The sequence below is a fragment of the Ursus maritimus genome, unplaced genomic scaffold (genome assembly GCF_017311325.1).
Source record: "Ursus maritimus isolate PB19 unplaced genomic scaffold, ASM1731132v1 scaffold_21, whole genome shotgun sequence".
Lineage (NCBI taxonomy): Eukaryota > Metazoa > Chordata > Mammalia > Carnivora > Ursidae > Ursus > Ursus maritimus.
Window position 1 is genome coordinate 19,878,454 of NW_024424564.1, and position 27,560 is coordinate 19,906,013.

General features: G+C 37.9%; 1 protein-coding gene across 1 annotated transcript in view; it reads left to right on the plus strand.

Moving 5' to 3' along the window:
- Nucleotides 1-27,560, plus strand: part of OTOGL (otogelin like) — a 124,300-nt gene that overhangs the window by 26,652 nt on the left and 70,088 nt on the right. The window contains exons 11-23 of the mRNA XM_008710356.2: nucleotides 3,046-3,152; nucleotides 3,352-3,477; nucleotides 4,739-4,847; nucleotides 6,016-6,062; nucleotides 6,519-6,664; nucleotides 7,781-7,904; nucleotides 9,634-9,811; nucleotides 13,484-13,608; nucleotides 16,542-16,751; nucleotides 18,864-19,029; nucleotides 19,822-19,896; nucleotides 22,242-22,294; nucleotides 23,848-24,010. Of these exons, the coding sequence (XP_008708578.2) occupies nucleotides 3,046-3,152; nucleotides 3,352-3,477; nucleotides 4,739-4,847; nucleotides 6,016-6,062; nucleotides 6,519-6,664; nucleotides 7,781-7,904; nucleotides 9,634-9,811; nucleotides 13,484-13,608; nucleotides 16,542-16,751; nucleotides 18,864-19,029; nucleotides 19,822-19,896; nucleotides 22,242-22,294; nucleotides 23,848-24,010 (1,629 nt within the window). The remainder of the gene's footprint in view (nucleotides 1-3,045; nucleotides 3,153-3,351; nucleotides 3,478-4,738; nucleotides 4,848-6,015; nucleotides 6,063-6,518; nucleotides 6,665-7,780; nucleotides 7,905-9,633; nucleotides 9,812-13,483; nucleotides 13,609-16,541; nucleotides 16,752-18,863; nucleotides 19,030-19,821; nucleotides 19,897-22,241; nucleotides 22,295-23,847; nucleotides 24,011-27,560) is intronic.

Below are 27,560 nucleotides of genomic sequence, written 5' to 3' on the forward strand. Positions count from 1 at the left end.
CATGGTTTGATTTAGCCATGTATATGGAATTAACGAGTGTTCTTAGTCCACCACAACTCATTCTTTGGCCATTCTCCCGTAGTCTTCTCACTTGCCTTCGGCATTATCATCTTTAGCGCCCACTTCTCAGGTCGACTGAGATGAAATATTATTTGGCAGATCCGGGAAAGTCATTTTCCATTTATTAGTTAGGATATTGTTTGGCTGCTTCAGTTGCCAAAGTATCAGTGGCTTAAATTACATTGAAGCTTATATTTCTCTCATATAAAGTCCAAGCTTGTACGTGGTCCTGGGATCATACCATGTGCCTGCTCCATGAGTTTTCCAATGACACAGTTTTGCTGTGGCTCTGTCCTTCCCCCCTGCCCCTCATGGCCACACCTTGATGCAAAGACAGGTGGGAAATATTGTCTTTGGCTGGGCAGCCATGTGCTCAGCAAGAACTTGGGAGTTCTAATACTGACGAGAAGCAGGCTCGGGAGACAAAAAGAGAGCCTCTGTTATACTCACTTCATCTGAAATTTCCTCATTGAGGAATTAACATTTTTGTCTCTTGAAATTATGGTATCTGTAGGCTTTAGATTTTGCCATGCAGTTGCTTTCTCCAAGGCAAATAAAAGTGGCAGGATAGAGAAACTCCTTTTACTGGTTGAAACCAACTGGTATCTTAAGTGATGTGTTTGAGGTGAAGAGGCTGGGTTTGGGGGCAGGGCAGGCATGCGATACCAAAAGCAGGACATTGTAAATCAAGTGAGTGGGCCTCGATTAAACGGAAGTGAGAAGCTACCAGAGTTAGCCTTTTATTTGTCTCAATATTTCACCCAGGTCTAGGCTTACTTACATCCCTTTTCCCCTAAAGTAGATTCTCTTCATTTCTTATATTAGGGGACAACACCACTAAGATCCTGTATCAGGAGAATGGAATTGTGAATGTGCTGAACAGAATTTAATTTCCTGCTTGCATTATGATAGTCTATTGAATTCACTTCAACACACATTTGCTTAGCAGCTATTCTGAGCTGAGCATTGTGCCACGTCTTGGAGAAACAGAAACAGTTTAGACATGGACCCCGTCTTAGGAACTCACATTCTAATGAGGCAGAAACAGGTCTCCAGCGATGACACACGCTCTGAATGTGAAGTGCTGTGGCTGTGGAGGAGAGGGTTGCTGGCTGTGTCAGCAGCCTACCACAGCTCCACAGAGGGGATGACATCTGAGTTGGAATTGAGAGGATGCTGTAATATCAATCTTTGAACTTATGCCCTCCTGTTTCTGCTTTTAAGAATGATAAACCTCCCCTCAGTTTGTTCTCTGTACTTAATAGTCTCTTATGGCTTGCCTCCCCTTTCTTTTTTTTTCCCCCTTCCTTCTGGGGATGAGGATGGGGGATGGGCTAAATTGGTGATGGGCATTAAGAAGGGCACTTGCTGGGATGAGCGCTGAGTGTTATATCTAAGTGATGATATCCCTAATTCCACTCCTGAAACCAATATTACACTGTGTGTTAACTAACTAGAATTTAAATAAAAATTTGAAACAAAGGATGATAAACCTAGCAGCAAGGCAGTGCTTTTAACTTTGCCATTCCAAAGTCAATTGATTTAAAAACAATTATTATTTAATGCTCATTTTCATTATTAAAGTTAATATCCAAAATGGAGCAAATAAATTCATTTTCCCCTCAGTAAATTGGAATAATAATTTCTTTCTTGCCCAATTGTTGTGAATTTTCATGTGATGCCATATGTCTCAGGCCTGGCATGGATCCTAGAGTTAACATATGTATTTAAGAAATGGTAGCTATTTTAATAATAGTTGCATGGGGTTGGGAAACCAATATTCAGGTACTTTGTTAACTTTCAAAGCCTCTATTAGGCTTTGAAATTGTAGCAACAAGACACATCTTTTAATGTAAATCAGAAGCTTATTATCTTTCTAGGAATTCAACAATTTTAGCTTACCCTGTGTTTCAGAGAATTTTCTTGTTTGGAGGTTTAGGATATTTTCTAAGCTTCTGAAGTTTATATGCTCAGGCCTTTTTTTTTCCCTCTAAAGCTCAGTTAATTGGACTAGATAAGCTGCGTGGCTCCAATTGCAGTGGCACAGGAGACGTGCAATTTGAGATGCGTGGCTTTTACAACAGATACTGAAAATGCTAAGGTTCACAAAATACAACATTCTTAAGGTCATTATCTTGTAAGATGTTTAACTATTCAATTTTGAGTTTGAATTGGGTTGAAAAACAAGTCCACTCCCTTATTATAAACCTGCTTATTTTATAGATGTCGTGTTAATCTGCTTTGGGAATTGGCAGACCTCTTATATTTGTTTGGGGGAACTTCTAGGGTGATTATAAGAAAACAATGAGAGATTATTTACTCTTGGCAATATTATAAAAGTAACTAGCTTTAGCAATTTAAGCTTGAAAGAATTAAAAATAAAAAAACAAAAAAACAAAAAATATTAAAAACCTTTTAAATCTTAAAGTTAAATGCTGTTTATTCAATCTTTCAAAACTGCTGTTTTATGAGTACTGGTTTTATTCCAACATGTAGACTATTAAGAGCATGGTATCTTGGAAACGATTTCCATATTTGATGCTTTTATTGTGTTAGAATTTTGTCTATTATAATGGGATTTATAGATGTAAATTTATAAATATAAATTTATTTATATTTATTAATAGGATTTTCTAAAAGGTCTGGGATACTTTGTGTGGGAGCAAAGTGATACATACAAAGATTCTGGGCAGAATGTCATAATTAAAATAGAAATTTTTTTCAGTACAGGTACTCTTTTGAATCAAAAGAAAAGTGGCCAAATTGTTGAAATAGTTTGATGAAGACAATTTGCCCAGGCCCTTTGAAGCTGGGATCTCATGCTTTTATGTTTTCTGTGTTATCGTACACGATATGCACATGCTGACATCAATTTATACTAAAATATTCACCACGCACTCAGCATTTCTAGAGATCGGGAGCTCAAAGGCTTGGTTTCTGTCAATATTTCCCATGTGACTATAGTTCTGTCTTTTCACTTTCCAGAACTGATGATGATGAAACCTATTGCCGAGCAGCCACCGAGTATGCGAGAGCCTGTTCCCATGCCGGGTACCCTATTCAAGACTGGAGAGATGACTTTCCAGCATGCAGTATGTTTTCTTATTTTTCTAAACCCTGTGTATTTTTGTTAATTTCAGGTTTATCTTAGTACTTAAAACTAATGATTGGCAAGGATTTGTCATTGACACAATAACATTGGTAAACTTGCATACTTTTCGAAACACTGTACTTTTTTTGAAAGAGAGGTGAATAGATTTGACTTACAGCTCCCTTGTTTGCTCATTTTAGCTGATAAATGTGATGATAGCTTCGTCCATCGGGATTGTATCAGTTGTTGCCCACCGACCTGCACATTTGAGAAACAGTGTCTCGGGAGCAATCTCCATTGTCTTGATGGATGTTACTGCGCAGATGGTAAGCACTTCATGAGAGAAATGATGTCTGTACTCAACGGAAACTAGTATCCAGTGATCTAAGAATCATATCATAACGTCCTGTCTCAGGACATTAGGGATGTTGCAATTTTCTACCCTTGTAGGATTTGGCCCTCAAAGTGACTAGGAAGGATGGCTGCTTCTCTACTTTGTACATTTCCCAGGAAATTTGGAATCCAGAGTCCTGAAGTTAACCATGACAAAGCTTTTGTTCTCTTGGATATTTAAGGACATTGAATAATTTATATATTTTCATATTTTGAAGATGAAAGCAAAGTTCAAAAAAAGCCTCACATTTTGGCAGTATAAGATTTTAGTCCTGATGTAGTTTTAACATTTGAAATTAGAAGAAATATAGCAAGTAATACAGGTGAGATTTAAAATTAGGAATGACTGCTATACTGATGGACTTTTACAAAGAACACTGAGGATTTACTCAAACCCTTTTATTTTTACAGATTAAAAAAAAAATAGAATCCTGGAGATGTTAAGTGTCTTTCCTCACTTAATATGAGCGAGGACTACTTGGAGTCAGATCTGTTGACCACAGTCCATTGGTCTGTCACTTCTACTCAAAGCATAATCTTTAGACCAGTGCCAGGCCTGAACCATTTGTTACCAATGATACAATAAAGAGTTTGAACCAGAATAAAAATCCATGTGCCAAAATATAAGTCAATGCTTCCTTCACCTAGGAATTTTTACTTTGAAAGAAGATCAGCTGAACAAAACATGTGCTTGGTAACGTGGTTGACTTATATTCTGGCTCAACCACCTTTCCTCATTAGAGAGGTAGCAAAGGTTGGTCCTCTGCACTGGCCCTTTGAGTAGCACTCCCTGACTTTTTATTATCTGTGTGACAGTAGTGGGAATCTCTCATTTTGACATGAACAGAAATTAAACCAAGAATATATGTTCTCTCTCCTTCCCTCCCTTTTGCCCTTGAAAGCAAGGAAATACTGTCTAGTTGCCTTTATTTTGTGTAGTGAAACCTGAGTTTTTAATGGCAAGTCATGGGATAAGAAAGTCGAAAATCACTGAAATAGACCCTTATAAGGTTGCTACTGACTGAGATAGAACCAGGTTTCAGTAACTTCTTTAAAAGTAAAAAAAAAAAAATAAATTATTTTCAGCACCTGGTGTAAGCAGGTGTTCAATGAAACTTTGTTGAAGTCTTATATTCAAATAACACATTTTTTGTTATTGCTTTTGAGAATTTGATATATATTTTTCTTAAATAGGCCTCATAATGGACAATGGGACTTGCATCTCCTTGGAAAACTGCCCGTGTAGTTTTCATGGATTAGCTTATTCAGTTGGTTCAAAAATTGAACAAGAATGTACGGAATGGTATGTGATTAATGTACAGCCAATTATTTCTGTGCACCTGGCTAGTTGATATCTTTACCATGATATATGTTTAAAGGAATATACTTGTTACTGTTTTTCTTCCAAAAATTCCAAGACATGGTTTGCATCTTATTTAAAGTCTATAAGGTAGTGGGGCAGCGGGCCATACATATTTTCATAATTTAAAGATGAAAGCAAGTTCAGAAAAAAAGCTAGAAATAATACAGAATACCTACCATTTCTTTTATGATTTAATTCATCTCACTTCCCTTACTAATAATTCCATCAAATCATATACCCCTGTAATGCATCTCTCTGTTGCATTTTCTTCTTTTTTATAACCAATACTTTGCATGTACTTTTACTATTAGAACTTGATGGTTCTCCTGACCTTCTCTTTTGGGTACTTGAAAAAGTGACTTTCCATATTGCCAATACTTGGCCATGATTAGAGACATTTAGGATTTCTTATTACGTTAGCTAACTAAGACTATTCTAGGAAAGCATTGAATCCCTCCAGGGAAGTCTTATAAGGAAAGAGGTATAAATGTCATCAGGTCCTTTTCCCTTTGCTGTCAGTGTAACGTAAGGGTCATGCAGGTTGATTACCAACCATGTTCTTAGATACAGATTCAAGCTCCTGCCTGTCAGAGACTCTGTTTCCATCCTTCTCTCCTCCAACTCTTTTTGCTGCCAGAAGACAGAATTTATCTTACAGAAGAGGACATCTTTTCTCTCTTTAATGTCTGACGATCCTCAAAAGAAACTTCCTTAATTTGTAATAGGTGAGATAATATATTAACTGTTCATGAATATTTCTCTAAGAATATAGGTAAATACTTTCCGTGTGTGGCTTCTTTTAGTTTAAGCAATGAGAGAAGGACATAGAACAGAAGTTTTCTGTCTGCAGAAGACTTTTGTTCTTGACCATTCTGCATTCCCTTTGTATCATCTTCAGTGATTTAAGTCAGACTCACAATAAATGAAAATTTAGGTACTGGCCAGTCCAAATTTATCAGTTAATTGAACTTCTGTTGATGTATTTTTCAAGTCAGATTATTCTGAACCTATAAACATGGTATGTTTTGGTACATCAATCAGTACCTTGACGCAAACATTAATATAGTTTCTCTATACCAGTAATTAATATTCTTATAATTTCATTTAGTGTATGTGTTGGTGGAGTTTGGAACTGCACGGAGCATGACTGTCCAGGTAAATCTTTTAAATGTTTTTAAAGAAAATTCTCAATTTTCTTTAAATTGAAGGAAGATAGCAATGATTTTATATGCACATCTCATGTATAATAAGAGATGTAATGATGAATAAATCCAGATATTCAGAGCATAAATGGAAAATTGAATAAAGAATAACTTTGAGTAGGAAACTGGTAAAGATTTATTGAAGTAGTATAAATATTACAGAATCTAAAAATTACATGGAAGAGCTGTCATTTAATAAGTTTTAAGTTAAATGTAATAACATAATCTAGTAAGTTCATCAAACTAGTACATTTTAGACATTTTAGTTATTCGTTTTGATGCATGATTATTTACCCTAAGTCAACTTTCTGCTTTTTAACAATAAACATGATTTCTTTCTCTGCCTTCTTCTTCTCCCTCTCCGTCTTCTTTTAATCTTCTCTTATTTTTGTGATTATTTTTTTGGTAGTTCAATGCTCTGTTGTGGGTGATTCTCATTTTACAACATTTGATGGTCGACATTATTCTTTTATTGGAATGTGCCAATACATCCTTGTGAAAGGAACTGGAAAAGATAAATTCACAATTACTTTACAGAAAGCTCACTGTGAACAGGTAGGAACTTCTTAAAATGGCCAGAGGAATGTACTTTGTTTTGTTTTGTTTTTTTACTCAAGTTTAATTCTAGGTTAAGAGTGATAATATGAATGGGTACAGTTATTTTCTTCAAAAATGATTGTTAAGATGCATCATTAGTCTACATTTCACAAAGGAAGAAAAAATGTTGGTAATCTATGTTTTACTATTGATTATATGATGCATCCTGATTTGATATGAAAATGTGAAAATGTATGTGTTTTAGATTAAATATTACGTATTTAATTGCATTTTCTTTCCTAAAAATGGTATTTGTATGTATAGTTTTTTGAACATTTCATGCATGATTGCACAATGGACCTAAGTTTTTGGTTATTTCAAACACGACTGCTTTAAAGAGGTGATTCTTGACAGGAGTGAGTAGGCCTCATATACTCTTAATGGATATGATGAACTTCTTAGCATACTGAAATATTTATTTTACAACTTTTCTTCAAATAAACACATCAGTTATTTGTAAAGACACACAGCTTTTCCTCTCCTTCAGTCAGATAGTCAAAATTTTGCAGAAATCTTTAATTTTCTAGCTTTATTCCAATGTGAAATGGTTATTTCCAACAAAAATTCTGAGCTCTTTGTTGGCTTTCTTTTACAGTTTGATTTTTTCCCTTGCAATACATCAAGAGTCTCAATAAGCTTTCCATATAGAATCCTAATTCTCTTTGTTCTTTTCCTTATTGAATTTTTTATGTCTAATATGCCACTTAAGTGAATTTGGAGAGGTACTTAAACCATGCGCTATGGAAAACATAATTATTGGCACTTTGTTGAGAACATTTTTATTTAATGTTCTATGTAAAATATGGGTATGTATATGGTATACTTAACGTACCATATAAATCCATATTTTATTAGGAATGGGGCTATATAAGATAGATTATGTGGTACTTTATTATATTACTTATATGCAAGCCTTCTACATGCCAGAAATTGTTATCTACGTGCACTCTCTTTCTCCTTTCTTCTCCCTTGTCTCTCCCTTGCTTTTTCTCATTCTCCTCTCCCATTATCACTGCCTCTTTCTACGTCTATTTCCCTCTCATTCTTTTAACTGATGATTTGATTTTTACGCAGAACCTTGGCTTGGTCTGCCTTCAGTCTATAACTCTGATTCTGGAGGATGATTTTGACAAACAAGTGACCCTTAGTAGGGGAGGACAGATCCTTACCAGTCCTAACCAAGGCTTCAATCTGAATGGTAAGAAGCAATGATGTACTTTCTCTACATTAACAACAAGAAAACAAGCTGAATGAAGTCTTCTCCCATTGGCTGACTAACCTAACATTTGAGTGCCTATGTGTTGCCAGGTCCTCAGCTAGACGCCTCAGATATGACCATGTTTGTGGGAACTAGTATTCACCTCAAGTGGCCTGGAGTTTGCAAGAGGAGAGATACAAGCAAACAGCCACTTACATAAAATATGATAAACTGAAAGATATGCACAGGGACTTTGGGGGTCTAAGTGAGTACAGTGCATCCCGCCTTGGGCAGGAGTGTGCAGGAATAGTCAGGCAAGTTTTCTGAAGGAGATGACGTCTTGTTCAGCATTCAATGCTGAGGACTATCAGGATGAAGGAGGAGGGGAAAGCGTTCCATGCAAAACAAGGAGGTGTAGAACTGTGTGGTATGTTTAGGGAAAACCATCGCTACTTTGGGACTGCTGAAGCCTGAAGAGGGTCATGGAGATTGTCTAGCCATGAGAAGAGAGACACAGGTGGGGATGAAGACTGGGGAAAGCCTTATATGCAGGGCATCGTTACGGTTTTCTTGTTCCTGACTGTGTTCCAGCATAGTTATTGTTAATACTCTCACTCCCAGAGATGTCCCAATTTGTATTATGAATTACATGGTCATGCTATTCATTGTCGTGCTAAGAAGTTGAACTTGATATGAAATTGAATATGACATTATCATTATTTGACCACTCTTATGTACAAAGATAACAATCTCATATGGTTCAACCAAATAAATAATAAGTGTTAATGAGAAGACTGATACAGTCTTTTTTTTTTTTTTTTTGGTAGACTACTGTGGCAACAGTGTGCAAATGGCTTTAAGAGCTGCTGGCAGGAAACCTGGACAGTAATTAGGATGACTCTGAAGTAGGGCATGCAGGGAAGGAGGAGGAACTGATGTAAGGCAGTGACAATGGAGATAGAAAGAAGACAGCTTGCAAAATTACTCAGAAAAAAAAGTGGTCTGAACCTGGTGACCAGTTGGGGAAGGGCAGCAAGGCGGACAAAGTGATCAAAGAATGATTCTCTAATTTCTGGGTGTGTGACCAGAATGATGGTAGAAATTGCGGTCCGGATACAGGAGCAACTGTTCCTATATATTGTGCTGGCAATAACTCATCAGTTCAGACTTGGACAGAAGTTTCTTGTCTCTAAAGGTGTTTTGGAAAATGCTACATCTCAAGTCCTTTGCTCCTCTTTTTGCTGACATTCTCAAGGGAATGGGGAAGTTTTGAGGAAAGTTCCATTTCCTTATTGAATCATGACCAGTGTGTGGAAAAGTTCGCGCGCGCACACACACACACACACACACACACGTTAAAAAAAAAAAAAGAGGACAGATTTCAAATGCTAAGGACTATCCAGACCTGCCAAGAGATGCTTGCCAGCGGAAATTACCCGTGGACATGGTAATCTATTAAAAAGATCTGAAGATCCAGAAAGGAGAGGCAGAGGGAACAGGAGAAAAGAAAGCACAAGGTGGCAAAAATTGGCCCTGGAGCACAGGAGCAGGAACCGGAAGCCTCTCTGCTCTGTGCCCTCCTCGCTCTTTCTTTTAAAAAATGTTTGAAGTTTTTATTTAAATTCTAGTTCCTGGTCTCTTGAAAGAAGAGTTCTGGTGTTGTATGCTAGCGTTTCACAACACTACCTATGAATCTCAAAGCTGATTTATGAATGTTCTTTTCCCGCAGGAATTGTTGAAATTCAAACTCTGTCATCCTTATTTATTCTTCTAAAAACCACATTTGGTTTAAAGATTCTGTTTGCTATAGATGGCGGAAGACTTTATATTCAGCTCACTAGTGCATGGAAAAGAAGAACACTAGGTCTGTGTGGCACTTTTAATGGGAACATAAGGGATGATTTCCTGTAAGTATGATTCCTGGACGGCTAACATGGTTTAATGACTAGTAATTCAGAGGGTACGAATTCTGTCATCGAAAACGTTTACTTAACTACTAATAGCTTAGTCATCACTGTTCCGAGAGCTTCACATGATCATCTATTTAAATTTTATAGCAATCCCCTGAGTAGTAGCTCTGTTTTATAGATAAAGAAACTCACAGAGGCACCAAAGTGGCAAGTAAATAGCTCAAAGTCATTTAGCCCAAATATGGTGGAGCTGGGCTTTGAATTTGGGTGGCGTGACTCAGAGTCTGTGGGGGTAACACATAGAATAACCACCCCTTGATTGTCTCCCCTGTTGCCTATCAAGCTTAACAGTATTTTATTTTTGAACATGCACTGCTTTTAAAAAAAATCTCGATATCATTGGGTATTAATGATAGTAAGTTATACCTTAAAAATATGAATATCCTTTGGTATGAATGATACCTCTAAAGCAACCTTTTGGCATCTAGGTCAACTGGATTTTATGATAGTTGGTGTTTCATCAGAAGAAAAGCAATACAGGACAGTTGTACCCCTTGTACTGGCAAAGCAGTTTCACCCACCTGTGAGAAGACGCAGTGTGTAATTTAATGAAAATGCTTGGGCACCTGTTCTTGTGCTAAGCACTGTGGGGCGATTTAAGCAGGATCACATGGTTTCCATCACCACACAGCTTGTATTGCAAGTCAGGAGGGGGTAACAGCCTTCAAGATATAATTAAGTCTACCTAAGGTATTAATCAACTACATATAAAAACACTGAGGTGGGGCGCCTGGGTGGCACAGCGGTTAAGCGTCTGCCTTCGGCTCAGGGCGTGATCCCGGCGTTATGGGATCGAGCCCCACATCAGGCTCCTCCGCTAGGAGCCTGCTTCTTCCTCTCCCACTCCCCCTGCTTGTGTTCCCTCTCTCGCTGGCTGTCTCTATCTCTGTCAAATAAATAAAATCTTTAAAAAAAAACAAAAACAAAAACAAAAAAAAAACACTGAGGTAATTTCAAGATGTTAAATGTTGAGTTGTGTGGTGGTGGCTAGAAACAGCAGGGATTTTGAGGTCAGTGTGGGCTGGGAAGCCAGGGAACATTTCATGGACAAGCCATTCCTCAAATGCCATTAAAAAAAATTTTTTTTTTCAAATATCCTATTTTTTAAAAAACCCTTCTGCATATTTTTCCTATTTGGGATTTCTTCCGCCTCCTAATCTTTCTTGTGAATTCCTATATATTGTTCAACCCAATTCAGAATTTATTTGCTTCAAAACATGAGCTCATATCCCATCAGACGAAGTTAACTTTGACTCTTATCTATGAAAATCTGTCTCTTTTCTGTCTGGTTTCCACTTGAAACTATGAGGGCTTTGAAAGTAACGATCAATTCCTCCATCCTTCTGTTCTTAGGAACTAACGTAGAGCCTCATATGCAGTAGATAGTTGAACTACATGGAGGTAGGACTTTTTTAAAATACATTTTTAAATTTAAATTCAATTAATTAACATATAATGTACTGTTGGTGTCAGAGGACAGGCCTGTGATTCATCAGTCTTATGTAACACCCAGTGCTCATTACATCACGTGCCCTCCTTAATGTCCCTCACCCAGTTACCCCATCCCCCCACTCCCTCCCCTCCAGTGTAAGAGATTAAGAATCTCTTATGGTTTGTCTATCTGGTTTTGTCGTGTTTTTTCTTTTTTTTTGGAAGTAGGACTTTTAATAGGGCACCAAGAAGAGAATTTGGACGGACAAGAAGAACTGGCATTTAAAATTCTAAATTTCAGAAGAGAATTTATTTTATCTTTTCTTCTGGGTGACTAATTTGTTTTCAGCTTATTTAGTTATGTTTCATTTATTTGTAGCTCAGAATATCAATATCTTTATCACATTCATGAAACAGACTATATTAAGTGGTTCGGCTAAGATGTGCAGAAAAGAAGTTGAAGCCTTGTTTCTCGTCTTTGTTTATCAGAATGGGTTAGCAGTCAATGTTTAACAGATGGCAGATCTGTCTGCCTTTTTCTTAGGCACCAGTCTCCTCCCTGTATAAACATTCAGGCGTGATAACAGTGCAGGATAATATTTCAGAGGCAGAGATAACTTTTGAACAATGTTTAGCTTTCCAACAAAACAGTTAAAATTCTTTGCTTCATAAAGGTTAATGCGAATCTGCAAATATAGTGGAATGGAAAATATTAATTACTTGAAAATCTTGTTACAGTAAGTTAAATATGGTGAGCCATGGGGTATTTTATAAAATGTGATAAGTAAATGGGTCTACATTTTGGTTCCTCCTCTTTTTTTGGTATTTATTGTTTCAAGTCAATTCAATGAAATAAGAGAGCCAAGCTCTGAGTCAGTTCCTCCTGGGAACCCCGACTACACCCATCACCTTGACCTATTTTATTGTCCTTTGTAGGGGTGAAGAGGGAAGGAGAGGGAAAGGAAGCAAAGAGCTAGGCTCTTCAATTTCTTTGAGTCTCAGTGTTCTTGTTTGAACAAAGTGAGATTTGCCATTAGCTGTTTGCCATAATTCTTTACAGTTCTTGAATGGTTTAATTTTGAGGGAGAGGGAGAGGGAGAGGTGCAAGAGTGGGGACAAGGGATGAGTGTTGTGGAATGGCTTGTGAAGCTCCTTTTTATTCTCCTTTCTCAGCCACTGTGGTGTGAAGTTCCATATAATTCCTAGTGACAGGTCAATGGTAACCAAAGCAGTTAATTTAGGACAAGATAGAGAGCTGAGATAAAGCCTACTCTACTATTTGGGCATGTTGTTGGGGCTTTCATTAGTCAAGTGTTGCATGGTCATAGCTTCCTACAGGAGACTAGTCCAACCTGATTCTCTAGGTAGTTTTGACAGTGGGTGGTACAGTGTCCACTAGGGATTGTCACTTGCTAAATATTGGTTGATGAGTTAGTAAATCTTGATGGCTGCTGGAGGGGGCATCTTAGTGTTTGGCTCTTCAATGCTTTTGTGGTTTATAAGCCTGATTTCAGAAGGACAGATGTTCCTTTTCCATTTTGTTTTTCTGAGGAAACTGAAGAAGTGAGCAATCTCGAATGAAGTATGGCTTTTATACCATTTTCCCTCAATTTTCTTTTGTTTTGTTCGGTAACTTCAGGATGGTAACTTCAGTATTTCCGTGCTCATAATGGAAACGAAATATTGAATCAGAAATATAAGCTATTTATATTTGGGACATTCGTCTTTAAACTAAAAAGAATCATGTGAGCTACCCACCTCTACCTCTGCCCATGAGCCCTAGACCACACTCACATTAGCGATTTGGTTGTGTGAATGATGTTTCATTACAACGGTTAGAACTTGATTTGAATTTTGGCTCTGACACTTATCAGCTGAATGATTGTTGATATTTCTCTGAGCTTCTGCTTCGCTTTCTCTTAAAAATGGAAATTGTATTTTCTTCACAAGGCTGAGGTGATTATGAAATAAAACCATGGATAGCCACAATGGGACACATTATGAAGTCTTAATAACAGGAAGCTAATGCCTTGTGTGTTTTTAAAAAATAGAACATTTTAAGCTCTAAGTTTCTTTGTAAATTAAAAAAGAATAGTATTCTCCTTTTCAATAGTTGAAGACCATGAACAAATGAAATGAATGGAAGAGACTAAGATGCATATTATCTTTGCTCTCCAGTTCTCCATCAGGCATGATAGAAGGTACCCCACAACTTCATGCCAACGCCTGGAGAGTTTCCTCCACTTGTTTTGCACCTGTTCATGTTCCTGTGGTGGACCCCTGCAACATTAATCAACAAAACAGTAAGTCCTTCTTCCTGCATGAGGAAAATTCCATATATTACTGTGATCTTATAAAACTAGAGAATTAGATATGCCTCTTTATCTAATCTAGGTTATTTTTTAAAAGAACTCCAGAAAATGACTATTTTATTTACTAGTTTGCATTTACCAATGTACTTATTTTAGGTGTTAACAAATCCCTAAATTCTTCACTCATATGGGCTAGCATTTTGGAGATTTCAGATTCTTTAAATGCTACAGAAAAATCTCGGGAAATACTGTAATAATGCTGTTACAGTCTTGCAATGTTCGACTTCAGTTCCATAGTGTGACAGCTCATACAGACTCTTCTATTACTATCACATTACCAGTTCCTTCTCATACTGCATGTTACGGCTTCAGAAGCAGGAGCCAGTGATCCAAGAAAGCCTGTGCCATCAAGTGTGCAACAATTTGAGACTGTCAAGCTCCAGAGTTCCAATTTGCAATGACAGCGCAACAAACATGACAAGAAATGTTGGCTGTGTTTTTTTACTAAAGCCACAGCAAACTTATGTGAAAGACTATTTCACTGATCAATAAAAGAAGACATATTATATATATATATATATATATATATATATATATATGTAGTGAAATCACCGTGAAAAAATTAATACCCATGCTTAAGTAAATATTTTTATAATTTTAATTTGTTCCTTTAATTATTTTGGTTAACTTAACTGTTTCTACGTATTTCTTTAATATATTATTAATATTGGTTGAGTACCCATAAGAATCCAGTACAGTCTCTGGATTTTGTAGTGGTTGTTTGAAAGGATTTTGTTGATTATCATATGGTCCTTATTATTACTTACAGTTTTGGTATCCTGGAAAGAACACAAGATAATGCTTCAGTGCTGCTGGCGTTCTATCTAAGCTAGCTTCTAAGCTTGTAGAAGATTGTTAACGCCTGTGGTCATTTTTCCTGTGTATAATAAGAGGATTAGACTAAAGTCTTGTGGTCTCCATAATTCAATAGTTTTAATCTCACTCCCATTTAACGATACTTTCTCCCCTATTCTGTCCTCGAATTTCTACTAATAGATTTCCTTCTCCTTCCATTAGTCTTGCTCGGTTTGTTTCTAACTTTCTTGATTCCCTCTTTGATATTGCAGTAACTTTATTTTTTGTTTTTTTTTAATAACATGTAAAAGTTGGACTAGAGTATAAAGGATAAATTCAGTTTCCCTCTGGTCTTTTCTTTATAACCTCTCTTACTATCTGCCCTTTTATTATACATGTTTTATCATTTTATCCCCATCTCATGTCTTCTATGACATATATTCTAGATATTATTCTTCTTAACCTTTGCCATGATCCATTTTTTAAAAAATTTCAGATAGGTAAACATAGAAAATCCCCAATAAAAGAAAATAGATAAAAGTCAGTAATTCTGAAGTAGATTCTGAAGGATATTTTTTTTCACAAGGATCTTCTTGAGGCACCCTTTTACTTAATGTTAGTAAGAATATTTTTTGATCTACAAATCTTCAGGGCACACAGTAAAAGCCCCACTGATGTAGTCCTTTGCTTTGGAGTTCCTGGGGATTAGGAGAATACATGCCAACAGAAGGCTGTTATAGTCATTATAGTCTAAGTTCCTTGTTTTCATATACATATGATAGCAATGCAAAATATAATGCTCTGATAATTACCATGTGTTCCTTACCAATAATAAATATATTTAAAATACTCAACAGAATAAGTTCAGGTTGTTTTTCTTTGAATTCCAGTTAGTTAACATACAGTGTAATCTTAGTTTCAGGTGTAGAAGTGACTTATCACTTACATATAACACCTGGTGCTCATCACAGGTGCTCTCCTTCACACCCATCCTTCATTTAACCCAATCCCCACTCACTTCCCCTTCAACAACCCTCAGTTTGTTCTCTATAGTTAAGCGTCTGCTTCTTGGTTTTTTCCCCCCGCCATGTTCATTTGTTTTGTTTCTTACATTCCACATATGAGTGAAATCATATGATATTTGTCTTTCTCTGACTGACTTATTTCGCTTAGCATAATACTCTCTAGATCCCTCCACGTCATCGCAAATGGCAAGATTTCATTCTTTTTTTATGGCTGAGTTCAGGTTTTTTTTTAGATAGATGGGGTCTAGATAGCTTTGTCAAACTTGGTTACTTCCATAATTCTATCTGATCAGTCATTCTCAAGGGCAAAGTCAATAAATTTCAAGAAATGATCGCCCAAACCTCCCAAAATGGCTTGGTAGTTATATTTCATGGCCTTTAGCATGTGGTCCAATCCCTAATTTCTATTCATTATTCATTTACTCATGCATTCATAGATTCCTTTTTCACACATTATTCAGCTCCTAGTATTGGCCAGACACTGTGCCTTGTGCAGACATTGTATTTGATGACTATATGGTAACTGCCACATGACATTTACTCCGGAGACTTCATTGGAATGACATGTTTCCCAATCCTTCCTGGATAGTTGTGTATTCCAAGGAGTTGCCATGGCATCCACAATCTGGCAGCACTCTCACTGTGTGTGGCTGTCTGGAGATAAGCCTTCCAATACTCACCAATTCTTTACAACAGAATTGGGGCAATTTTCTATGAAGATCTGCAGAAAGTGGGGTGATTTAGGCCATTTCTATGGACCCTTCTGTGGTCCTATTATTCAGCTATAACACAATACTGTTTTTTGGCTAAAAGATTATTAAATATGGAGTAAGGGCTGTGACCAATATTACTAAAAGAAAAACAAGCCAACAAAACAGGGTAAATGGAAAATATTGATTCTTGTTGAAAATAATATGCAATTCAGTATATATCTAGGAAAGCAAGATGCTTAGATAGTTCTGGAATTTGGCACTTAGGGGTATGATCTAGACTGGTAAATGAAGTGCTAATGGAGTTTTTTTTGGGGGGGGGCTTGTCTGTTAGTTGGATACGCAGCACACTGTGATGTTATCCACAAAGAGCTCTTTGCTCCTTGCCACATCTACATCAGCCCTGGACTGTACTATCAGCTGTGCCGCCATGACACTTGCAAGTGTGGAAGCGCCTGTCTCTGCAATGCTCTTGCCCACTATGCCTACCTCTGTGGCCAGCGCGGTGTTACCATAGATTTCAGAGCTCAGATTTCATTCTGTGGTGAGTATGATGATGACACGTAAAGATGATCAGATGACATTTTAGAATTTTTGTATAATTAACTGCATTTTTTAAAAAGAAAGATCAATATTGCTTAAGTTATCTGGAATATGATTATAGTGTGCAAACATGAAAAACAAATGAAATACTTCACTTCTTAAAATTGGAGCTATATTGGATAAGACCAATCTTTTTTTTTTTTTTTTTTTTTTTACCAATTTTCTTATAAGCAAAATTAGAGTTGTAACTGCATGGTTTGAGATATGCAACAGAAATAATGTGAAAAATTTGAAAAAAATTTTATCATAGAAATGTCATATCTAAGTATTGGAAAGTAAGGAAAAGCATGATGTGGTATGGTGGCCCAGGAGAGCTGTAGTTAAGGAGGTAAATTACACAACAGGTAATTATCTCCCTTTCATCCTCATGGCTTATAGTGTCTCTTGTCTCATTCATGGTAGATTGTTTCCTTTCTTTATGTGTTCTATGATTTTTGGATGAGTTAATCTGTATCAGGGCTACCCATGCGCCACCCCTGTTAGAATCTTTTATGGCCTGGGTTTCAGGAACATCACTCTCTCTGCCTCTCCACCCCCCCCCTTCCCTGCTACAGGTTTCATTAAGCTTTTTCCTATCACTGCAGGGGTATCACTGGCCAGGTTTGATAGTAATTTCTCAGCTTGGGCTTTCTAAGACAAAATAATATAAATATAAAAGTAATGTAAATTCATATATCAAACGGCACAGGATGTAAATCTGGGATTTAATTTCTCAGAGGATACTTCATTTAACATAATTTCAATTATGTTTATCTAGCATTTTCTAGGGTTTTTAAAAAAAGATTTTATTTGTTTATTTATTTATTTGTTTGTTTGTTTATTTGTTTAAGAGAGAGTCAGAGCACAAGCTGGGAGAGGGGCAGAAGGAGAGGAAATCTCAAGTAGACTCTGCTCAACTGATTGAGCCACTCAGACACCCCTCTAGGTTTTTTTTTACAAGTGTGTTTTTAGATTATTTTAGTTTGCCTACTATAATCAGTTTGGGTTGGTCTAAAAAGAAATTGGGAAGATTTAGAATAAAGTATGAACATGATTCAGAAAGTGAAAAATAAGAGCTATGAGTATGGATCAATTAAGCGAAGTTTTGCCTTATTTGTAGAAGACTTAAAGTTTACTTAGGTTTAAAGAATGTCACAAACAAGATGATGTCAGTATAGCAGTAATAGATTTAAAATGTGAGGACAGGAAGTTTGTTTGGACATGCAAAATACCTTAAATATTAAAAATATATGGTACAGACTGTTAAAGACTTACAAAATGTCGCACTTAAAAACATTTCAAAATAGAAACTTTATACATCTGTTACATTTCTATTGAGGCAAATGCAATTGATCCTTGAACAATGTGGGAGTTGAGGGCACTGATTCCCCACCCACCCACACAGTCAAAATCCATGTATAACTTTTGACTTCCCCGAACACTCGACTACTAATAGCTTACTGTTGCCCAGAGCCTTAAATGATAATATAGTCAATAAACATGTATTTTGTCTATGTATTATGTAGTATCTTCTTAAAGCAAGCCAGAGGAAAGATAATGTTATTAAGAAAATCATTAAAAAGAGAAAGCACATTTACTCCTGTTATGTATTTATTGAAAAAATCCAAGTATAGGTAGATCAACCCACGGAGTTCAAACCCATGTTGTTCAAGGGTCCGCTGTAAGCATTTTGTTTATTTATTTGCTTATTTGTTATTCTACTTTTTAAATTTTTGGAAAGATTTTTTAAAAAATTTATTTGAGAGAGAGAGAGCACAAGAAGGGGGGAGGAAGCAGAAGGAGAGGGACAAGCAGGCACCCTGCTGAGCAGGAAGCCTGATGTGGGACTCGATCCCAGGACCCGGGATCCTGACCTGAGCCCAAGGCAGATGCTGAATGACTGAGCCACCCAGGTGCCCTTATTATTTCTGTTATAGGATTCTGGAATGTTCTAAGTTTTACTGATGTACTATATCTTTGTTTTTCATGCTACTGTCTATCAGAGACCTATAACCCAGCGTAAGCGCCCTGCACCCTGTGGCAGTCCTTCTCACCTGATGCTCCTTCATCCTAGGTGTCGTGTGCCACAAGGGCATGCTGTACCATCACTGCTCCTCCTTTTGTCGCCGCTCCTGCACATCCCTTGCTGCCCCTGAGCAGTGTAACGACGACTGTGCTGAGGGCTGCAACTGTCCCGAAGGCAAATACTATGAAGACACACTCAGCTTTTGTGTGCCCATGTAAGTCACTGATGGGATCCGGTGTCTCTCTCTTTGTCCTTACAGCTTAGATAGGCTTGCATGCTTCTTTTGTTTGTTTGTTTGTTTGTTTTTCAAATTTAATTGACTCAGTACCATTTACTGGACAATAAACTGTCTCCATTATTGAACAGCTACTTTCCCCCTACGACCAGTGTGCGTGTATGCAAAGATCTGCTTGTGAGCTGTGTCATTAATGTTTCTTGGTATCTTTACCTTTATTTACTTACTTTTAACCCTGCACATGTTCACAAATAGCTGTAGGAACAGCTAAGGAATGTGATGGTTAATCCCAAAGTTTACTCCTACTTGTTTGACGTCAAAATTAATAGCAAGGTTTATGTTTCACTGTCGTGTGATAAATTTCAGTAGCAGGACTGTCTATTAGCGCTCAGAACTTCCTCAAATCTCACGTGAGATAAAGACTTTTGTCTTGTACAGAGGACGAGATGATATATCGATTATATTTCTCTGAAGTGCATTCAGGGACTTTTTTTGTGACTAAAACAACACAGTCTGTACTGCGACTAACACGACACAGCATCTGTATGTAGGAAACACAATCTGAAGCTACACGATACTCCCCAGGTAGATGGTTCCTGCCATTCACGTAACAGGCTTGCACGCAGGCAATGAATAGTGTCATCTTTAGTGTGTGCCTTGATATTACCAATATGGAGCATAAGGTCTGCTTGAATTTTAGTGTTTTTAAAAAACTTATATCTTATTTTATTAACTTAACTGTCCCCCCCACTTTTTTTTTTTTTTTTATAGATTTCACTGCCGGTGTCATTATAGAGGCAGCGTTTATCAACCTGGGGAGCTCATCCCAACACCGTCGGGCTTATGGTAGATTTCAGTGATGGGGCTTGTACTTGACCACATGTACTAATAGAATTTTTTAACCCAAACTGCAAATTTAAATATGACTTCTGTAATTTAAAATGTACAGATAACCTTTATGTGGCCTTTTCAACCATATATATATATATATGACATTTCAGCATAGAATGCTTAAGTCTTATAACTGCAAAAAACCGTTATGAATTAAGTGTCATGCAGCAAAATGGAAGCCCTTTGATGAATTTGGTTCTCGGACAGAAATACTGCAAGTTGCTGAGGGGTTTTAGTTGGACTGAGCTGCCCGTATCACACGCTGAAGTCAGTGAACCCTCTCCCTAGTGACATTGATCCTAGCGAGATAACACTTATTCATGGGATAACACTCTTCCTGTCCTAACCTGTTAAAAACGCGGGCACGTCCATGCAGCAGTCTGCACTGATCTTCCAACTCCTCATCTCCCTCTTTCAGTTGCACCACGGGAACCCACAGATACTAATAGACAGCAGATAATAGTAACAGTCGCAGTAATAATGATATCTAACCATCACTGTGCGGGTTCTGCAGTCCCGGTACCCTTCTAAGTGTTTGATGTCTATTATTCAAACACTCACCACTGTAACCCTAAGAGACAGGGCCTGTGGCTCTAGCCCCTGTTTACAGGTGAGGAAAATGAGGCCCAGGCAGTTGAGCAACTTGGTGAAGAAGCTGATTTTCGATTCCAGGAAACCTGGCTCTGTGGCGCTTGCGCTATTGCCTGCCTTGCTCTGCAGCTCATTTTGCATTTATGGCAGAATTCTGCTCATGGTCAATTTCCCTTTATTCTCATCTCTATCTGCCCCCCTTCCACCGCTCCATCAAGACACCAAGGCGACCGGCTCTTGAATCTTTCTCTAGTAGGTTGGACTAAATTTCCCAAGCTGGAAATTTAGGAGTCATTTTGGACTTTTTCCTCCTGCTCAACCAGGAAACCCCCAACCACAGCGGACTTTGCTTTCTAGATATAGGTGAAATTCAGTCCTTCATTCCCCCCTCACTACTCCCAAGGCACATCTCTCACTGTCTCTTTTCTGGACCTTTCTACCTGGTTTTCTTGTCTCTAGTCTTGCCCCCTTCCATTCTACTTAGGTGTTACATCTCTCTAGAATTTAATGCTATTGGATTTATTTAAGTAAACTTGGCAAAAGCAAAGGAACCATCCCACTTCAATGAGGAAAAAAAATTCTATTAGTATAGTGACCCCCTGTACCATTCTTCTCAAAAGGCCTATGTCCCAGAGAGAGTATGATATGGAAAATCTGGGTCTGTGCCCTGAGACCCAACTGCCTCGGTTCCTCTCTGCCATGGACAGTGTGAGTGACTCATTCCTCTGGGTGTGAGCTCAGTGTTACAGGTTGCATAAGCATACGTTTCAGGTAACATGGTCCTTGCACGTGAGTCAGCTTCTTCCTCTGGGCTCAAGTATAGAACGCGTGGTCTGGTCCAAAGCCGAAGTAAACGTTGTTTATGCTGGAGTTGTTGAGAACTGGTATGTTGTTTCCTACCTTGATTTCGTTTTTTAATGGAGATATAATTAAACAATATCTTCTTAAGGGATTTTCAAGATTAATCTTGCTTGATTTGGTTTGCCTTATGCCCTGAATTTAGATCCTAAGTTGCGAGGAAAATGTGACTCCACTCTATCTTCAACACTGCTGCCAGAATGAATTTTCTGGAATTGGAACCAACCTTATTACCTCTCCCTTTAAGGTCTCCGGGATAAAGTCTTAGCATCTTAATGGAGTTGGCCTTGGCCTCTTTGCCATCTGCATCTCCTGTCACTTCTTGCCTTGTACTTTGTCACACAGAACACTGCTCTGTACCACGTCTCCCCTGAGTGTTACAGCCTTTCTGTTTTATCCATATCATCACCTCCATCCATTCTTTAAGACTGTCCAGACTTCACCTTCTTGACTGTCTTGATGTCGGTTGCCAAGAGATTTTAAGACATTTTTCTGTGCTTTACTTTTCTATCTTCAACATATTTCTCTGTTGCATATGTCACACTGCATAAATTATTTATTTGTATGTCTTTCTTGCTAGAATATAAACCCTTGGGTGACGACTATGAATTTTGGGTTTTGTATCCTCTATGCCTATTGCAGTGTCCCACACATAAGTGTTTGATAAAAATTGAACTGAAATAGGTCTTTTCAAATTGGACCTAAACCAATAACTAATTTGTAAAAAATTATGTGGAAAAAATAACATTTGTATATGTACCCATCAATTCTTGCACAATAGATCGTTTTTGAAATACAGAAAAAAACTGAGGTATGGCCTCATAAATTAACTATTTGTTTACCTCTACTAGCCAGTGTTCAAATGGGACCGTGAAATGTGATGAACCAGCAACGCCCTCTACTGGTAAGATCGAGATAGATGTTTTCCTTAAAGAGAATGCAGCTCTTACACTGTTCCCATTTTTCTGCGAAAAGACTTTTCATAAATCCATCACAGCCCTCCTTGCCAATGTTCATGAATATAGCTTTGGGGATGTTCCTCAACACTGCTCCTGTGCTTCCTTAGTTTTTTCACATTGATAATTATAATATTTGTAGAACATCCTGGGGTGAGGTGACAAGGCTGCTGGGGGGCCGAGCGGACCATCCCAGGGATGCTGCCTTCATGCTGCCCACCCCAGAACGACCTCAGGTGCATCAAGGCTCATGTATCCAGGCATCTGTTGAAGACTGCCTGTGGAACGGCAGTTGGGAAACTAATGTGTACGCAATCACGTGGGGACCTTGGTAAAACGTTAATTCTGATCCAGCAGGTCAAGGATGATGCCCGAGACTCTACATTCCTGCTGATGGCCGAGGCAATGCCACTGCCACTGGTTCTTGGACTCTAGGACTAGCAGCCATCAATTAAACATGGCTTGCAAGATGACATCTACTGCCATCTCTCTTTAGAATGTTATTTTACACTTGCGTATCATTCCTGAAAGTCCTGTGTATTAGAGTACCCTACATATGATTTATTTTCACCATAAAAAAGCCTCAAGTTTTTAGTTGCAGTGCAGAAACTCTAGACAAATAACAAACAACACGGCTTTCACTGATTTTAATGGACAGAAAGAGTGTGGGCCGATAAAACAGAGCTATTGCTTTGTTATTTATTTGCCTGGTCTTATATATATTATTATAAATTAGCTTTGATTTATATGCCCTGGATTTGCTTTATGAGGATTCAAACTCTGTAGGCTTCTTTACAGGCAATGTTCAGGGACCACACACATATTCAGTAGCAACGGGGCCATCCTTGCCCTGTCCTGTTCGCTTCAGGGTGGCTTCGAGGTAGAGGGGAAAATCCAGGTGGCCAGACTTCTCACAGAGGAATCCACAAGATTTGATCCCATTGGCCCCAATAAGGGAAGTTACTTAATCCCTCTGAGCCCAAAGCTTTCTGGAAGACTACGTAGCCCCTACACTGCCTATAATTATGTCTACTTTTGCACTTCTACCCTCCAGTGAGGACTGATGTAAATAATGACTCAGAGGTGAAGATCTGAAACTGTCATGTGTTCATTGTAAACACAAGGCTTTGTAAGAGTGTTAGTTGCTCTCTCACCAGTCCTCAAAACATTGAAAGTGTGTGTTTTGGATTAATCAAAATACCCTGTTTCTTGACCTCAGAAAATTATATAATAGTTATTTAGTTATTGCTTTGTGGAGGGCAGCTAAGGTTTTCCAACTGCAAACAGGTTTTTGAAATGTAGGAGACAATAGAACACCTTCCTGCAGAAAGTTTGGAAGTTCCTCAACCAAACATTACAGAGTCAGAGCACCGGCTAGTAATCCCTGGTAGGATATTCTTGGGTGAGTTCTGCTTTGACGACAAATGCCTGTTGGGATGATTATCTGTCTATGGAGCAAATACAACGTTAAGGGTATTTTATCTGTGCCTTTTCCCTGAAGTTCATGCCTGTCCCGAAGGAAAAGTGTATTTTGACTGCAGATTTCCTGACCCTGAATTACCAGCTGGTGGTGTAAATTGTGAGACTACATGTGCAAATCTGGCCATGAACTTCACTTGTGCCCCATCCTCACCCTGTATAAGTGGCTGTGTTTGTGCTCCAGGGTAAGCCTCTTGTTTTGTTTTGTTTTGTTTTTGAAAATATTCAGAATTTGACAGAAAATGCAAGAGCTCTTAAAAACATTATTTACAGAAATAGCTAAAATTGTTCTGTTGTTAACTTTGAGTTGGTAACTAGAAGACTATTGTACTTAGTTTGCTATAGTCATGTAAATATCATGTTATATTTGAAATATGTATGATATATAACAAATGATTAAATATGTCACACATGTGATATGTACAATATTATTAAAGTAGTACAATGAATTAAAGAGAGAATCATTTCAGGATGGACTTGGTATTTATCTCCTGGTTTAACTGCAATTTTGGGAAAGTGATAGTGAGTCAGTATCCAGTTAAAATACTTTGAGTGCATATTTTTTGTATATTCTGTTGGGCTGTTACTGTTGTTGAAGCTAAGTTATAATAGTGATGCCAACTGCTTTATTTTTCTATTTTTACTTTTTAAAGATTTTATTTATTTATTTATTTATTTAGCATGAACAGAGGGAGGGGCAGAGGGAGAGGGACAGAGAATCTTAAGCAGATTCTACGCTGAGCAGGGAGCCTGATGCGGGGCTCAATCCGACGACCCTGAGATCACAACCTGAGCTGAAACCAAGAGTCAGATACTTAACCAACTGAGCCACCCAGGCATTCCACCAACCGCTTTACTTAATGGATGCTACAAAAAAATGGTGTTTTGAGGCTATATAGGGCAGTGGGTAACAGCAGGAATTCTGGCCTCAAACACACCAGAGTTCAAATCTCAGCTCTGCTAATGTTAGCTGAGTGATTTTTCTGCAAGTTTCTTTTAAGCCTATTAGGTGTGTGAGATATAGTGTGTGTGTGTGTGTGTGTGTGTGTGTGTATGTGTACTCAATAAATATGAATCACTATCTTATGGCAGAATAATCTATTTTTGTAAGTTTCCTTTAATAGCAGGAATGCCTCCTCGGACACGGGAAAGTTAAATACAGAATCTGGTGCTATCTGCTTCCCTGCGGGCACATAACATCTGACCTCACTGGCCCTCCCTCCTCTGGTAGTGAATGGAGGCAGTGCACAGAGAGAGGGCATCTGAGGGAAACAGGTCTCCTAGTCTTCCTCGGTGAACATATTCACACAGAGGGATTCCTGGGCTCGGGTCATCTAAACCGTGAGCAAAGAAGAGAGAGGCCTTGTAGTCTGTTTCTCAGGAGAATTGCTCTTGTGTAAATGGTCCCCATCTGGAATGGGCGGAAGAGCCAAATGACCTGGGACTGTACCAATCTCTTTAGAAAGGGAGGAGTTTGAGAGAACAAGGGCCCGCGCATGGGAGAATAAAGGCAGGTAGAAATCAGGCCATAAAGCAGGTGAGTGAGGAAGACATTTTAGAAAAAAGGACGAGGGAAATATGACCTTTATTATGGTAAAATAATTGAAACCTACGACGTTGCTTGATTTACCTGATTGGATGATGACTCAAGGGCGCAAGGCTGATTCGATGAAGCTGCATCCTAATTTTGTTGCATAGGCTTGCAGTTGATGCTATTATTGTTTTTTTAAGAATATCTAGTTGCTGTCACCTTTGACTTTAGTTCAACAATGATTTATTTATTTACTGCTCTAATTTCATTACAAAAACTGAAGAAATTCTCTCCCACCTTCTCTTATTGTATTGAAGTAAATATAGTTGGAATTACCGAAGAGGCCTCTGACTGACTTGGAAATACTTTCATCATAGAGAACTTTCTGTTATGAAGTTGTTCGTGGTAACATGATTTGGATTGTCTTCCATATGACTTTGGCTGGCTTATTTTAGGACAATAAGCCTAGTATTCCCTGTTTTATGGGGCTTCTCAGAGTGACAGCCGTTCATTGGGTATGAAGGATCCTCATACCTCGGTTTAGAGATCACTGTTGGAACTCCTGGGTGGCTCATTTGGTCGAGTGTCAAACTCTTGGTTTTGGCTCAGGTCACGGTCTCAAGGTTGTGGGGTTGAGCCCCTCTAAGGGCTCAAGCTCAGCGGGGATTGTGCTTGAGTTTCTTTGTGTCTCCCTCTGCCCCTCTCCCTCCTCAAATAAATAAATACATCTTTTTTAAAAAAAGAAATCACTATGGATTAAAGAAGTGGAAAGTAATACAGTGAAAAGAGTCATATAGAAATGGTTCAAATATTGGCTCCTCTTCTTAGTAGCTGAAGTACTTCAGGGCTAGGGACTTAACCACTGGGAATCTCAGCTTCCTCTTTTTAAAATATATCTACAAATGTCTATTTCATGGGGGTCGAGTGTGTGCAGTGCACCAGTCATATGGTGCTAGTGTTCGGGACACTGTGTTAAGCTACAGGGAGGGGGGGCACACTGCTAAAATACGTTTATACGATAACAACAGAATCTACCTATGGGATTGTCACTAGGATTAGGTGAATTAGTGCTGTATTTAAAGTGGTTAGAATAGTGGCTGGGCCATAGGAGCCCTCACAAATATTGGTTCTTGCTGTTGTTTTTATTTTCTCTGTGAGACGGGTAAGGAAGTACTTGCAGTTCATTGTGATGAATCCTCCAGTAAAGGTTTATGCCCATTTCTATGTATGGGGAGTGTGGGACATAAAAGATTATATTAAATTGAGTCTTAAATGGTGAGAAGTCTTTAAGGCAGAGCCGGGAAGGAGAAAGGTTTTCCAGGCAGAGGAGAAATGGCGATGTCCAGGGGAAGAGGAGAGAAGTTTGGGAGGCGTGAGCTGAGAAACTACAGACTCTAAGATTCTGTTGTCTGAAAGGAAGAAATCTCAATGAGATAATGCAGGGCTTATATAGATAAGTTCCTTCGGTCACCTTTACTTCACAATTGAGTGTCTGCTACATGCTAGACATTGGGGCACAACCATCAAGATATTCATGGTTTTCCTGAGGGGAGCTTGGGGTCTAATGGACAGCGTAGGCATTAAATAAGGAATTACAGTGCTGTGCTAGAGGAGCTGTGAGAGGGAAAGCAGGAAAGGAAACATATGGGATCATTTCTATTCTAGAGAAGAGGCAAGAATCCGGGATTCCTGACTTCTGTGTTAATTTTGATAGCATTGAATTATAACATTTTAAAGCAAATTCAGGAAAAACTTCATTAATTTTCTCTATTTTTAGTAGCTTTTATTATTTTATCATTATTATTTTAAATTATATTAGTTCTATTATTATAACTTAAATTTTATTTATTAGTAGTTTGTTATTGTTCATGAGATAAATTCTTGAGAAAAGATTTAAAGAATTTTGGAAAATATATGTATATATTTATATTAAGGGTATGGGAATATGTCTCATATATAATATGTATTTTTTTAATCTTCAAATCAAAATATTTTGAAAATACACTAAAGATAATTTTCTTCTGAGATTATGATATTTAATTTTTATATTCATAGATATTTTAAGGTACTTTTTTGTGGGATAATCTTTCAAGAAGGAAATAACACATCAAAGGACACTAACATTTAAAATATGTTCATAATAAAGAATGTGAAGCACTTGATACAATGGCTTTTTATTCAAAACACATCTTAACTAAATTCTC